The 16169-nt window shown below is 49.3% G+C and overlaps 1 protein-coding gene across 11 annotated transcripts in view; it reads right to left on the bottom strand.

Moving 5' to 3' along the window:
- The window catches only part of Garnl3 (GTPase activating Rap/RanGAP domain like 3), a 143372-nt gene that overhangs the window by 24721 nt on the left and 102482 nt on the right, over nucleotides 1-16169 (bottom strand). For all 11 annotated transcript variants that reach the window (XM_042274836.2, XM_076568862.1, XM_076568864.1 and 8 more), the window contains 7 exons: nucleotides 15798-15906; nucleotides 13486-13531; nucleotides 12692-12798; nucleotides 7823-7938; nucleotides 5844-5948; nucleotides 3985-4059; nucleotides 969-1080 (listed from right to left, as the gene is read on the bottom strand). In XM_042274836.2, coding sequence (XP_042130770.1) covers nucleotides 969-1080; nucleotides 3985-4059; nucleotides 5844-5948; nucleotides 7823-7938; nucleotides 12692-12798; nucleotides 13486-13531; nucleotides 15798-15906 — 670 coding nt within the window. The remainder of the gene's footprint in view (nucleotides 1-968; nucleotides 1081-3984; nucleotides 4060-5843; nucleotides 5949-7822; nucleotides 7939-12691; nucleotides 12799-13485; nucleotides 13532-15797; nucleotides 15907-16169) is intronic.

The raw sequence follows: 16169 nt of genomic DNA, 5'->3' as shown, positions 1-16169 counted from the left end.
GGTTATGGGAAACATGATGGATTTTAAGTTATCTACATTTTATTAAATTAGTCATAGATGTAATTAGATTATGGGACATATATGGAAAACCACAGGTACGGTAGGTAGTTTGTTCTCCTGCCTCCCCACATAAAGCACCTGGCCCAGGGCCTGAGCAGAGTAGGGACCTATTGAGTGTGCTAGGCAGAGGTCGGAGGGACGAACAGGCCCTGCTGTAGGGGTGACAGGTGACAGAGGACATGCTTCCAAAGCTGAGGCCTCTCTAGTGCCTGCAGCTCCCTCAGAAGTCCCCGGAGACCTGATGCTTGTGCGTAGCTCCTCTGTCATTCATTAGGAATCTAGAACAATCTAAAGGCGCTCACTGCTGTCCCAGAGTCTACGTCCCGTCGTCGCCATGGTGAGGGCTTGGCCTGCGGTGGCTGCTCTGTGTGACCATCTTCCCAGACGGACTAGTCTAGCTCACTGTCAGAATGTGCCATTTAATAGTGAGTTGCAATCTGTCTTCCTGCCAACGTCTTTCTGCTTCTATATACATAAATACAGTTTATCCAAGACTCATATGATTTGTTTTAGATGTCAAGTTTTTTTCTAGTCAGATTTTTTTTAAGGTTTCAAGAGAGCACATGCCCCTAAGAAAATGATGTGAAATAATGCCTGTTTTCATTTAAGATAAGTACTGGGACCACGATAAGTGCTTGCTGAAGAATAATCTTTTAGTAGGTGGCTTAATATCCAGGAACTAATGGAGATTAGGGGGAAGGAATGAACTTTCCAGCATGCTGAACTCAAAATATACCCCCTCGAGCACCTGTCTGAAACAAGGGGTTAATCTGATTAGAAAATCAAACCTGCCTAACTCCTCTTGGGACCAGGCATTTATGGTCTAAAGGAGCTGACTGGCAGTCACCCACCTTAGAAGTACCACAGTCACACAAAAAAAGACATTTGTAGGAGTGCTACTCACTAACCATCCACTAGCAAGACGCCGGCATCCGTGGAAACCAGCAAGGCCTGGCCCCAGGGATCTGCACACACGGCTTCGTGAGGGAAATTACTGCAGAAACACTGGGGCTCCCAAGGCTGTGAGGCAACACAAGCATTGGAGAGTAAGTGTATCAGAAAGAAGGCACTGTGTCCCACCACATGGAAATGCAGAGTGTGACACCTGAAACAGTAACACAGATACTCCGTGGGGATCAGTTGCGCCAGATACCGGGAGCTTCTCAGGCTTGGACTTCATTATCTTTCTTAAGGAGAAAACCTCCTTTCAAATATGGGTGCCATAGGAAAGCAGTGACTTCCCAGCTTCTGGTACCACTGCCTGTCTCTACACGACCGACCGTTACATTCTTTGGGCAATAGAAACATTGGCAATGTTTTTAAAGCAGCTTTAACACCTAGAAGTTGGGCAAATTGGTGCCTTTTACTTTTTTTTTTTTTTTTTTTAAAGAGGGTTGATGTTAGTTTAGCATAAAAGGAAGTCCCACATAGCTGTTAAATTTTTTTTCTGTGTTGCTGATTCAATAAAATCATTAAACTGTACACAATACAAGAGGTTGACATTGTCTTAATATATAGGTGCTTAACTGACCCACATAAGGCTACAAATCTTAAAGAAAAAATAGCACACGTTTTACAGGAAAACAGCAAAGGTTGCTAAATAAAATACCTCCAGGACGCTGTGTGGTATGTTCACACCCATGAACACTTTTTCTGGTCCCCAGGTGACATGTCACACTGCATGAACACTTCCTGGGACCTTAGATTCATTTCTGTTTTAGGGATAGAGTTAGCTCTCCCTCACAATGGCCCCTGAGGTGGGTGTGAAGGCCAGGAGTTGGCAAGAACTGCTTACTAGGATCTCAGTCACACAGTGCTGTGGACAGTTTCTGTTTTTGTAGCATTAGGAACTGAATCCAGGACCTCTTGTATGCTGGCAAGTGCCCTTCCACAGAGTGATATCCCCAGAACTGAGAGCTGCAAACACTGTCAACAGACATTCGCTTCTTTTAGACACCTCTCTTAGCCCTATGCTTTGGAAGTCTTTGTAGGTTTCTGGGGACAAGTTGAAGGCTTACATCTTCATTTTATTCTCAACTAGTCATAAACATCTAACATGACCTGGCTGGGCAGCAGGAGAACCTGTGTCTGCTCTTGTGGTATGCATGAATGCCCAGTAGTGACATGTTCAAGGAAGGCCGAGGACTGCCTTCAAGAACATCATCAGGGTTGACCCTAACACTGGGTTATCTCTAGCTGAGCAAAGAGCACGCTTTCCCTTTAGGACACCCACAGCCTCAGACTCGCGGAAGTGGGACTACAGTGTTCTGAAGAGGCAGCCTAGAGAATATGGAAACATTTTCTAAGCTGAAAAAGGGAAATACAGAGACAGGTCACTAATTGAAATATTTCCCCCAAGAGGAGGTCTGGCAATTCTGAATCGGCAATCTATAGCTAGAGGAATTGAAAATGCAGAGGCAAAACACAGACAGACAGACAGACAGACAGACAGACTTTGAAACCAATACTTTAGGTAATACCAAGACAGAACAATGGAGTCACTGTACGTGTGCATGGTGTGTGTGTGTGTGTGTGTGTGTGTGTGTGTGTGTGTGTGTGTGTGTACAGCACCGTGTGCCTGTGGAAGTCAGAGGAAAACTCAGTTTTCTCCTTCTACTATGGGAGTCACAGGGATTGAACCCAGGTGGTCAGGTGCAGTGGCAAGTGCCTTTACCCACTGACTCATCTCACTGGCTCTGAATTGCATTAAAAAGTTGTGTTTTTATGTGTGAGTGTGTGTCTGTAGGCAGACATGTGGGTGTTGAGAGAGGCCAGAAGAGGATCCCTTGGAGCTGAGTGACAGGCAGCTGTGAGCCGCCTGATATGAACCTGAACGTAGGGCCTGTGCCAGAGCAGTTAGTGCCCTTCCAGTCCCCTGGTCTGTTCCTGATGATCACCTAGCCTGCTCCCCAGCCTCCAGAACTCAAAACAGAAAGCAGACAGGCTGCAGGGCTTGCTGTTGGCTATGTAGCTATACACACTGCAATGGTCTCCCACCTACACCGCTCTGAGCAGCAATCCCTGAGGACCAGTTAGAAGAGCACCTTGACGGTTGCTTTGTGAAGTTACTTGGGAAGAGAGCTGCGATGAGGAACTGTCTACATCGGATTGGCCTGTGGTTGTATCTGTCAGGACTGTCTTAACTGACGCGGAAAGACTCAGCTCACTGAGGGCAGCACCATTCCCTAGGCAGTGTCCTGAACTTAGAACATGGGAAATCAAGCTGAGCACAAGCAAGCAGCATGGATGCATTAACTCCTTTCTGTTCTGTGCTGTGGAAGTGCAGAAGTTCCTGTCACTGGGACCTCTCTACAGTGACGACTAACCTAGAACCGTGAGCTAAAACAAAACCTCTCTCCCACAGTGCTCTGGCTAGAATATTTTATTACAGCAACCAATAGGAAACTAGGACCGTGGCCTTTCAAGCCCACTCCCACCCACTGGACTAGAGCCGTGTTCTCATCTTCCTAACGCTGCGACCCTTGAGTACAGCTCCTTATGTGGTGGGGACCCCAACCATAACACTAATTTTGTTGCCACTTCATAACTGTAATTTCGCCACTGTTATGAATTGTAAACATCTGATATGCAGGATATACGATATGTGACCCCAAAAGGGTCAACTACAGGTTGAGAACCAGACACTCTAAGAGTCACTGCTCCAGAATCTCGCTGTTGATATTGGGTTGAGGTCAGATGACATGAATGCACATGTAGCTGGAGGAGCACTCTGAAACCAGCCTGGCTGACCAGGCCTGGGCCAGCGCTCTGCCCACCTATGCACACAAATTCAGGAAGGAGTGCCCCAGAACCAGAGGCTCTTGCTACATGGTCTGGGCTCCTGAGGACTCGGAAGGAGACATTCTCCTGCTCCACCTGCTTCCATAACTTCACTGAGCACACAGGAAAGTATCAATCACTTACCTCTTTTTTACACATCCCTGAGGCTGCCAAGCTCGATGGGGCATCCCCTCTCACAATGGACTTGAGTTTCAGTGCCTAATGGACAGAGGTGCCACTTCAGGATTGGTGTCAGACAGGGGAAGAGCAGCAGGGTAAACAAGTAAGGTCTGGGAAATGAGTCAGGAGGGGGGGGGGGGCTAAGGCTGCCGGCTCCTCTGTCACTCATAAGGGATTAGGAGGGAGGATGGTGAAGTCCAGCAACAGGTTATGGCCGAGCTGCACCTACTGTTTTGGCATTTAAACTAGTTCTATCGGTCCTATGATTTCAAAACTAAGAATGCTGAAAAATACAGATGCCGAGGACCTTCCCAGTCTCGATGGCTCAAGAGTCCCTGAAAGGAGAGGCCATTTATTTTTAAGATTTTTTAAAAAATTGCCAGGTGGTGGTCGTGCACACCTTTAATCCCAGCACTGGGGAGGCAGAGCCAGGGGGATCTCTGTGAGTTAGAGGCCAGCCTGGTCTAAAGAGCAAGATCCAGCACAAGCTCCAAAGCTACACAGAGAAACCCTGTCTCAAACAAGAAACAAAAAAATTGTTTATTTATTTATTTTGCATGTGTATGTATGTATGTATGTGGGTGTGTATGTATGTCATATGTATGTATGCATGCCACGGTGCAATCCTGGAGGGCAGAGGACAACTTCTGGCAGTTATATGGAAGACAGAGGACAACTTGCAGGACTCAGTTCTCTAGGTTGTCAGGCTTGGTGGAAGTTCCCTCACCTGCTAATCCATCTTGCAGCCCCAGTTGTCTTCAACAAGACTGATGCACATTTTGAAAAATGTGACCTGTCTCCCAGCTGTCCTTGGTCACAGGACCCTCCACTGTCTACTCGCCTTGCTGCTTGGTGTCCTGTCCCCTCCCCACTGGAAGCCTGGAGCTGAGTGTTCCCTGCTAGTGTTCCCAGGGAAGGGAGGCAGAGGGAGGGCCTAGGGTGAGGGAACGCACAGTCACCTAAGCCTGCGGACTGCTTCAGGTAACGGGTGGAAGTGGGGTCTCCGTGAGTGACACTGCAGTGTGTGTCCTCCCACCCGGAGGGCTTTAGGGTTCAGTTTGATGGTACTCTTCAGAGAACCCCTAGGAGGAGGGGGTCTGGACGGCAGGAGCGGCCCCTGCCGCAGAGCCTGCTCTTTTGCAGAGGGAACTGGATCTACACAGCTGACAGAGCCCCACCTGTCTTCACCGCTATCTTGAGAGAAATCATGTGCTTCCAGATGGCCGGTTAGGTTCTGACAGCTTGACACAAGCCAGGGGCATCTGGGAAGAGGAGCCTCAACGGAAAAAACATGCCTCCATCAGACTGGCTTGTGGGCAAGTCTGTGGGGCCTTTTCTTGACTAATGATTGATGCAGGAGGGCCCAGCTCACGCTGAGAGATGCCATTCCATGGCATGTGGTCCATGAAAGCAGAGCGAGCCAGCCATGGAGAGTAAGGCTGTAAACAGCGCTCCTCCATGGCCTCTGCTTCAGCTCCTGCCTTGAACACCTGCCCTGACTTCCCTCAGTGAGGAACTGTAAGCTGTAAGAGGAAGTCAACTCTTTCCTCCCTGGTTGCCTTTGGTCATGGTTTTATCACAGCAGCAAAATGCACATTAGGACTGCAAGAAAAACAAAGTATCAGCCCGGCAGTGGTGGATCACGCCTTTAACCCCAGCACTCGGGAGGCAGAGGCAGGTGGATCTCTGAGTTCGAGGCCAGCCTGGGCTACTAGTGAGTTCCAGGACAGCCAGGGTCACACAGAGAAACCCTGTCTTGAAAAAACATCCAGTTTGAAGGGACTCACAACCACACGTCTCAGGAGCCGCAGCATCTAACACACCTGCCCTATTCTAACGAACTCGGCCTGGCGGGCCTCCTCTCTCTTCCGTGCTGACTTGGGGGACTCGGGTAAAACATCACTGAAAGACCGTCGATTGAGCATGTTCTGAAAAAGAAAAAACAGGTTGGGACTCCTCAGACAGTTGTCAAGTCTCATCCTCTGGTGTCTCCACCACACACACACACACACACACACACACACACACACACACACACACACACACACGTTTGTCTACACAGTACTATGTCTATCAGCAGCAATCATCCATTCAGCACTGTGGCAGACATGCAGAACCAGCTCTGTGTAAGAGCTGAGAACACGGCCTTTAGTTCAGGCAAACTGGCAGCCTCCTCATTAACCAGCATTGTGACCGAGGGCCCATGTTGCACAGCTCCAGGATGCCAGGCCCATGGAGTGGCACCTTGGGAACCCCGCACACTGAGTTCCATGGGAATGGCACCCCGAACTTGTGGCTCTGGAGTGTGGGTTAACGTCTGAGTCCTATGTGACTGACACCTGTCTCCCAAGTGTGTGGTGGGGACCAGTGAGGTAATGTACAGAGGGTACTTAGCACAGTTCTCGATCTTTCCCTCCAAAGCACTCATCAAGCCCTGGCTGAGCGCCTCGCCTGCTACCAGACTCGGGGATGTGGCAGACACAGCCTGTGTTTGCAGGTCACACAGGCTGGTGGACTAACAAATGAAGAGACTAACAGGACTAACATGTTTGGTCTGATCACTGACAGAAACGGAAGTGTAGACGACTCAACAGGGGACGTGCTTCAACGAGGGAGTAATACCTTTGCCTTCCTGACCTGTTAAGATTGCTCTGTCAGGTCCTGAGACTATCAGACTACCAACCAGACAGAAGTCAAGGGGTGCTATAGAAGGTGTCATGTGCAGAGAGAAGGGGCCAGTACGGTCTAGTTCATTCTGATAGCCTGTCCCCTGGGTGAGTGATGGACAGCTCTCATTTACATACATCACCAGAAATTACTTTTACTGGAGTTTATGAATGATCAAATTTTAAGATAATTCTTAACTTGTACTGTGCTTCCTTGTTAAATAGGGAAATTAAAAATTACATGTATTTGTTTATATATATGTGTGCGCATGTACACATGCCATGGCATGTGTGTGGAAGTCAGAGGACAACTTGGGGGTTGGCTCTTTCTTTTTGTCATGTGGGTCCTGGAAGCAAACTCAGGTTGTCAGGCTGGGTGACAAGTGCTTTACCTGCTGAACCATCTCACTGGTCCCAGGGAAATGGCTTTCAAAGAATGACTTTCCTCTCCTGATGACCTCATTCTCAGGCTGGAGCCCTCCTAGGAGCACTGTACTGCTGACAAGAAAGGGTGGAGTCTCCTCAGTGTGGACAACGCTCTGGGCCCACAAAGTATCCAGCACAAAATGGGTTTCCCTCAGCCGGGCAGTGGTGGCACACACTTTTAATCCCAGCACTCGGGAGGCAGAGCCAGGTTGATCTCTGTGAGTTCGAGGCCAACCTGGTCTACAGAGTGAGATCCAGGACAGGCACCAAAATGACACAGAGAAACCCTGACTCAAAAAACAAAACAAAAACAACAACAACCAAGTGGGTCTCCCTGAATGGGGACCCTGTTTCCGTGCCTGATTACAGAGCCAGACAGAAACCCACAGAAAGCCCACGAAAGCCCTTGGTCTCTCTTCTCTCTCCAAAATCACTATTTTTGCCAGTTCATCTGCTCTGTCGCCAACACCAAGGACAGCACCCCCAGAAAGCAGCTTTGGCGTTCCCGGGTGCGGATTTATTTCTGTGCCCACCTATACCTTAGGCTACTGCTTTGTAAGGATCATATTCTTGCACATGGACACTCGATGACGCTCCTTTTTATGGAGAACGCCAGCTGTGTGGCCTCAGAACAGCCTAGGCAGCAAGCAACACAGGAACCCAGGACTTTCTTCTCCAGAAGCCCAATGGGAGAAAGGAAGCCCAGTTACCTTATGCAAGTCTGGCATCAAATCTTGGTATAAGGAGCGAATCAACATGTCCAGAGTACGCCGGCGTTTCTGGGCAAAGGTTGGGGTTTCCAAAGTGGCTTTCTCACCATTAATCACTAAAACAAATGAAAAAGGGCATTACAGTCATCAATACCTAGTGAAGAGTATTCTTTGCAAGCAAAGGCTGCACATTGAATGCCACCTGCCATTATAATACTAGCACTATGATTTGGATATGGAGTGTCTCCCGAAATGTCAAGGGCGTGGCCGAAGCTGGTGATCCAAATATGGGAGTTCTCTTGGACCACGGAGGCTCTGATTTCATCAGTGGCCGACCGACTGGTGGGTTAATACTTGGATTACTGGTGGGTGGTGGAGACACATGGAAGTGGGGTCCTGGTTGAAGAAGCAGGTCACAGGGTGGTGACTCTGAAGGGCAGCTCTTGTCCCCTGGCCCTTTCTCCTCGTCTCTGCTTCCTGGCTACCACGAGGTGAGCAGGCTTCCACCATCATGCCTCGCTGCCACCACATTCAATCTCACCTTAAGCTCTCAGTGATGGAGCCAGGTGGGGACCGAAGTCTCCAAAAGCACTATCCAAAACAAGCCTTGTCCTCATTTCAGTTTATTTTTTCCTGAGACGTTTCTCTGTGTAGTCCTGGCTGTCCTGGAACTCACTCTGTAGACCAGGGTGGCCTCAAACTCAGAGATCCACCTGCCTCTGCCTCCTGAGTGCTGGGATTACAGGTGTGCATCACCACTGCCCAGCCTCCTTTTAATTGTTTTTCTCAGGTATTTTACCACAGTGATGAAAAATGACTAAATTAACCAGCATTACCATTGATCTAACCTTCCTTTCATGGGAGAATGCTTCAAATTTAAATCCCAAAGTATGGATTTATATTATCTATAGGCATGTTTATCTTCTCTTTCCTGTTGGACAGTAAGTGTCCAGAGCAGAGAGCAGATCTTTTTTGGTTTTTCGAGACAGGGTTTCTCTGTGTAGCTTTGAGCCTTTCCTGGAACTTGCTTTGTAGACCATGCTGGCCTTGAACTTACAGAGATCCGCCTGCCTCTGCCTCCCAAATGCTGGGATTAAAGGCGTGTACCACCACCGCCCCGGCAAGCAGATCTAATCTTAAGGACCTCTTTAAGCCATACCTCAACCCATCCATCCTTCCTTTGCTTCTTCCCTGAGATGTCATTCAATGGGACTAATTGTGTGTGTGTGTGTGTGTGTGTGTGTGTTTGTGTGTGTGTGTGTGTGTGTGTGTGTTTGCTGCAGCTTGTTGAAAAGAAGAAGCTGCTTTAGCACAAGTTCTTAGCTTACGGGGTGTTCCTTCTGGAAAAAGCTAAGCATTTCCTACACTGCAGACACTATGATCCAACAGGGCAGATGCACAGTCACACACCAGAGCCCAGACAGGAGTGTCCAAGAGGTGAGGAGTCTGAAGTCGTGAGTGTGGAACCCAGGTCTGGGACTGGATGTGGAGTCTTAAGCACTTCTGTCCTACCTTTCTGGGGCTTCAGTTTCTACCCCCCCCCCCCCCCCGTAAAAATAGCCATGATCCTATTTTTATAGCGGGCTACTGCTATTTAAGTAATAATACATACACCCAGTACAGTGCTAGGCACATGGAACTGGGTAAGTATTCTCACTTAGTTTTCTCATGCAGAGGACCAATGGGAAGGTCTATTCATGGACTGAAAAACAGAACTTGCTGTGGACAAGGCATTCCCTAGATACTTTCTATGTGCTGGGGCCAAGCTGGGCTTGTGTATTACACAGCATCTCTTAGGAGTTTCTAAAGTGCATAAGGTGTTTTCTTTTTCTTTCTTGAGGATTTTCCCAGTTAGTACTTTAGAAAATTACATATTTTTCTGTTTTTAATAAATAAATAAATAGTTTTCCCAACCTTCCCTCTTCCCGCCCCTCATCCACCCCCCACTTCTCTTCAGAAAAGGGCAGGCCTCCCTTGTGTATCAGCCAGCCATGGCATGTCAAGTTGCAGTAAGACTAGGTACCTCCTCTTCTATTAAGGCTGGATGAGGCAATCCAGGAGGAGGAAAAGGCCCCAAAAGCAGGTAACAGAGTCAGAGACAGCTCCTGCTCTCACTGTGAGGAGTCCCACAAGAAGACCAAGCTACACAACTGCAACTTATGTGAGGAGGGCCTAGGACATCCCAGGCAAGCTCTCTGGTCAGTCTCTGAGAGCCCCTAGGCCCAGGTCAGTTGATTCTGTGCGTTTTCTTGTGGTGCCCTTGACCCCTCTGGCTCCCATAATCCTTCCTCTCTCTCTTCCACAGGATTCCCCAAGGTTTGCCTATTGTTTGGCTGTGAGTCTCTGCATCTATTTCCATCACTCCATACTTATGGACACCTGATTTTTGATAAAGAAGCCAGAAATATACAATGGAAAAAAAAAGCATCTTCAACAAACGGTGCTGGCATAACCAGATGTCAGCATACAGAAGACCGCAAACAGACCCATTTCTATTACCCTGCACAAAACGCAAGTCTAAGTGGATCAAAAACCTCAACATAAATCAGGTTCAGAAGAGAAAGTGGGGAACAGCCTTGAATGCAGTGGCCCAGGAGACAACCTCTCAAGCAGAACACCAATAGTGCAGGCACTAAGAACAGCAATGAATAAATGGGACCTCATGAAACTGAAAAGCTCCTGTAAGGCTTTTCTGTCAAAAAGACAAAATGTTGTCCTCTAAATAATCTGAAGTTAGAGCACTCCAGGCCCCGGGCCCTGCTGGACCACGACCATCCTGCAGAACACGCATCTACCCTGCCTGGCTCCTCCGTTCCTTTTACCTGCTAGCTGCAACAACTGCTCTGTTTGTTTTTTGCTTCCTCTTTGATACCCTGGGCTTGACCCACACGAAATTTCCTGACTGGATGTTTTGAAAATGCAGCCTACTGGCAACGCTGTGCTCATGTCACTGGAAAGTGCTGCCTGGCTGGACCCTGTGCAGTCCCCAGCCCGCCACAGCCCCAGTGCGCCTCCCTGTCATCTATTCCGAGGACTTCTCTCAACACTGCCCCCACCTCTCCACACTCGAACATGTGACCCTTGTCCCAGCCACTCAACTGGTCTCTGGACATGGAAGGTACAGAATTATCACCTCTGCCAAGCAGTCTGCTGCTTCTAATGTTGGAGGCAGAGCATTTCTCCAAGACCCTGCTGTGGACCAAAGCTGGGAGCTAACAGTGTGGAGGTGCCCAGCTACATGCCCTTAACAGCTGTACCTGCCAGGAGAAGGCTGTGAAGCCTATGGAGACCTCTGGGAGGAGCTGCTGGGATTGTGGAGGAAAGAGCACTTTCAGTCAGCTTGGCTGTGAGTGGGCCGTATTTGGTGACTGGAGTTAAGTGACATCTATCCCTTCAAGTGTCACTGACATGGCTGCTAAGACACGGGAAGCTTCTGTGGCTGCTGATGGAGGACTCACATTTGGGGTGATGGAAGAGACTCGGTAGATGAGAGGACCAAGGTGGGGGCTGGAGAGGTGGCGTGGGGAGCCCTTGCTGCCGGTGGCGCACACCTGTAGTCCCAGCACTCAGGTGGCAGCAGCAGACTGATCTCTGGGAGTTTCAGGCCAGCCTGGTCTACAGAGCGAGTTCAAAGCTAGCCAGGGATACATGAGCCCTTGTCTCAAGAAACAATGCAATACTTCCTGTTCTAGCAGAGGTCTGGATTCCATTCCCAGCACCCATACTGGGCAGCTCATAACTTCAGGTCCAGGGGAATAACCCAATGCCCCCTCTTCGGGCCTCCATGGACACAACACCTGCATGCATGTAGTGTGTATACCCACATCCACGCAACATTAAATAAATCTTTAAAAAAGAAGAAAGGAAGGACAGTATGTCATCTGGCACTTGCCTGGCCTGTGGCACTGGTTTTGGCCAAAGGAGAGAGAGGATTACAAGCTGAGCAGCAGGTATTGATGTGGGGTACTGGGAGGTTCTGGGTTCAGTCAATGCCACCCTGGGGCCAGGTGACCAAGATGGACTCAGTGAGAGGACAGGAGCTTTTCCAAATGCTCTCAAACTACATGGCAACAGTGACAGAATGAGGCACTGTGTGCGTGGGTGTGAGGACAGGTGGATGCCAGAGAAGCAGCTGCAGCCCCTTGTGTTCTGGCAGAAGACTGGAGCTGGCCTCTTTGTAGAGGGCACAGATCGGGTGGCATTGCCAGGGCTCCAGGGCTGACAGACTGGGCTTCTATGAAGAGAATTCAGTGGATGGAGCCAAGTGAGTAGCTTCTGCTCAGTAGGTCCTGATGGGCTTTTTAGATATAATACCCAAGGATGCTCTGAGCTTCTGTCGTAGAGAAGATGGGAGCTCAGAGTCAGGCCTTGGGAATCATCAGTGAGCTGAGATGCATGTGCACTGGGTCACTGGCTAGTGAGGCTGGGGTAAGAAGGTTCTGCACACCCCATTCATGCCCCCACACCACTGCACATACGTATAGTCCAGCAGCTCTCCTTGTCCCTAAGTGTGTATCAGAACCATTTTTTCCTACCTCCACTCTGCTCAGATAAAGACATAGATACATAATGACTCAGACTCAGAATGGTAGCATCAGAACCCAGGGCAGAAAGGCCAACTTGAGGCCCCCAGGCACTGTGAGTGGTGACGGTGGACAGGCTGCAGAGCAGGCGGGCGGGATGGTAAGTGTCGATGAGGACCCAGTAGAAAACCTACCTAACGTTACCAGAAACTAAACATGGGTAATGGATGAACAGAATACGGACTGCATAAATGATGACACTTTTTATGCCATGTCTGCGGAGAATATGAAGAAACACATTTTTATACGGAACAAGTGACAAAGGCATTTTAAAGTGACAACTTACATTTCACGAGCAAAAAGTCCCTGAATTCCTGGTGGTCTGTAAACACGGGTGGGGACGGCAAGGGCGGCCCAAAAAGCGGCACACTCTCTTCTGAAAATATCTTCAGCCTGCGTGGAGAAAAGTCCAGAATCAGTTCGTTCTTTTCTTCAAAGATCACCAATACTTTCCAAGTCAATGTGTCCAGAGACCTATGTAGTGTGTCAGGAGGATTCACCCAGAGGAGTCTGCCTCACCTCTAATCCACCAGCCTATGGATAGGCTGGACAACAGCAATGGCGTCCTGAGCAACCACGGCACACTAGGCAGGGTAGTTTCGATCTTAAGGCTTGTTAAACATGCCAGAGGTAACTGAACTTATTGTACACTGGGTTCACGGTCCCTGGGGGATAAATACTTCACAAATCTTCAGTCAGAAAATGACTGAGCTGAGGTTCAAACCCACTTCCCCTAACTGGTGGAAACTGACTTTCCTTTCACATCCTCCTAATAGAGTCATTTTGAGAAACAGAAAGACAAGTGGGAAAGGCAGCAGTCTAGGGAAGGGGAGCTCTGACCGAGGTCAAACAGAGATTTCTTCCCCTGTAAAGTACAAAACACCTGGGCCCACTGTGCATAGCAACATTATATGGAGCAAAACGTTTTTTGTAGGGAGGTGGCTTTTCAGGATATTCTAGAAGGTCAGAACATATCTAATAAACCATCCAGAAGAAAGTGCATAAGGATTCTCTGAGAATCAGTGCCAACCGATGAAGCAAATGTTAGGATTAGAAGAATAGAGACGAGTCATCACCTACCTGTAATTGTCATTTTGCTGGTCATACCTCACTAAGGCAAAAATATCTGTGGGGATAGGTAGTCAAGGCAATTCATCAATATCCTTGATGCTCACACCTGACAGCTATGCCCTGAAAACGCTTCCTGCACAAGAGTTCTGGAGCAGGCCTTTGTGTGGCCTTTGTGTGGGACAGAGCTCTACCTCCGTACCAGAGACAGTCTTGGAGAACACTTTAGAGCCCCGTGTCTGGGGTGAGCATCTGTGTGCTCTTCTGCGGGAAAGAGCCAGGCGAGTCCTCCAAAGCTGTCAGATAAGCAATGTAAGTAAATGCATTAACAGCCAAGCTGCCAGCAGAACCAAAGGAGCCTGGAACCCAAACACGATCCTGACATGGATTACTCATCTATTTCATCTCACACATTCTGAGCTGGGAAAACAATCGAAATGTTTCTACCATACACCTTCTTCTCCTTCTGCCTCTGGTAGACAAAACAGCACTGGAGAACAAGCCAATGGAGCTGGTGGTGGCTTCTACTCAGAGTCGGCTCTGCTTGGGCTGAAGCCCAAAGTGTCCAGAATAGCTCGGGCTGTGCATGGGGGCAGAGCACTCGCCTCACAGTGGGAGGCCTGGGCGCCATCCAGCACTTAGGAAAAAAGGATAAATGATGTTACGGAACTTCAATCTCAAGATAACTCTTTAAAAATAAACCAAACAGCACAACTACCTGCACGGAGCAGAGCTCTTCCCCCGCCCTCCTCCCTCATGGCCAGCCCTGCTGTTGTCTAGGGCTGAAGCCGGCAGCCTTGGGTACCCCACTCCTACGCTCCGTTAGTTCTTTCCAGAAGCCGTGTGCCAAGCCCAGCGTGGAGAACCTCCAACAGGAGCTTCTCTAACACAGCAGATCCCCTTGTCTCCCTGCCCCAATCAGAAGAGAAATCACCACCAAACAGGAACTATTAGCGCCACAGCCCAATCAATGGGGACACCAGCTGAGAGCAGGGTGAGCGCAGAAGGCCTCACGTGGGCTCTCACTTAGTCCAGATCCTACCCTGTGGAAGAAATCTGCTGTTTCAACTTCTAAACACCTCCGTGCAAGCTTCAGGAGACCAGTCAGAACAGAGAGCAGCTTCACCCACGACACATGAGGCACAGTAGTCTTGTCTCCAAATGTCCTTATGGGGGTTTCTGGGGACAGGCGTGCTAGGATTAGGCTTCAATCTGAAAACGTCCACTAGCTGTCCTTTATTTACTGTGGCTAATCTACAGAGGCTCTCTTTGCTCTTGTGGCCTGTGACCACGGCAAGCGGGCCATGGCTGAAGTCTGGCAGGGCAGGATGAGCACAGGTCCCGGGTTGTCTGGCTGAGCATTGCTGAGGTCACCCCCTTCCTCTGCCCCCATCTACAGACAGTCTGAGCTGAGCAGGATTAGGGAAAGCGAACAACATCATTAATTCTACCATGCCTCATGCTTTGAGTGCTGTGATTAGAGGTGTGAGCCAGCATGCCCCGATACTTTTTTCCATATTTGAGACAAGGTTTTGCTTTGTAGACCCAGCTGTCCTCAAACCTGTGATCCTCCTGCCCAGGCCTTCAGTGTGTTTGGACTGTAGGCACACAGCAACAGACTTCGATAACTGAAGTCAACTTCCCAGAGGACTCACTACTTATTCTTAGATTCATTCGTTACTAGTGGATAGTGGGATGCTCCCCTCGTTTCAGACTTCCTTAGAAAAGAGAAGACATTTTGGAAGTCAAAGCAGGGTATGGTGGCATGTACTTGCAGTATCGGCATCCAGAGGTCTGAGGCAGGGAGGCTATGAGTTCCAGACTCTCTCAGAGGTTAGCTGTGAAGCACTGTCTTCTGCATGTGACATGGATGATACACACATGAACACACGGTCATAGTGGCCACCTGCACAGGACTGGGCCATCGACCTTCCACTGTGGATAGGGAAGAATTCATGAGCCCCCCCTCCCCCTGGAGAGCTGCAGGCATTTATGGTTGCTGGGATACAAAGAGTCATGCTCCTCAGTGGTGTAGCTGCTGGTAAGCAGCTCAGATAAATAACCCTTTCCTAATGCTTATGCAAGCTTCGCTGACTAAATACCGCGGGACACACACAGAGCCAGGAGGGAGAGGGAGAGGATAGTGGAGGGGGAAATGAGAAAGCAGTCCCCCTGAGGATTACTACCCACTGCTGCAGAGGGTGGGGAGGGAGAAGGGACAGTGCAGGGCTTAGGCAAAATCCCCCAACGACGTGTGTCAGGCTAGCCACCCAGGACAGGTCTACCACCCAAGGTCCTGGAGCATTTGTGCAGACCCAGGATACGTGTGAAATGGGAGCGGATCATGGAAGGCTTAAAGGCGGGAGAAGATTCCTCTCCTTCCTGGAACACGATGGTGACAATATCATTTCCAATGTGGCGCTTCCTTTCCACCTGTCAGGAGCATAAATGACACCATGAGAAGAGCTGCTCTACCAGGGCTCATTCCCAACACACCTTCTTGCTTCTACCACGGTGAACACGCTTCCCCACCTCCCGAGCTGCACTCGAGGCCCACACAGGAGCACAGGAGGCTCCAGAGGGGTCGGGGGAGAGCACACACGCACCCCGGGGCTCCAAGCAGGTTATGCAAGTGCTCTACCACTGATGAACAACTCACCTTAGCTAATCTGAAAGCTCATACTTGGTGACAAAAT

Source organism: Peromyscus maniculatus, chromosome 4 (assembly GCF_049852395.1).
Source record: "Peromyscus maniculatus bairdii isolate BWxNUB_F1_BW_parent chromosome 4, HU_Pman_BW_mat_3.1, whole genome shotgun sequence".
Taxonomy (NCBI): Eukaryota; Metazoa; Chordata; class Mammalia; order Rodentia; family Cricetidae; genus Peromyscus; species Peromyscus maniculatus.
Note: the sequence above shows the minus strand (reverse complement) of the source record. Positions and strands in the feature narration are given on the sequence as shown.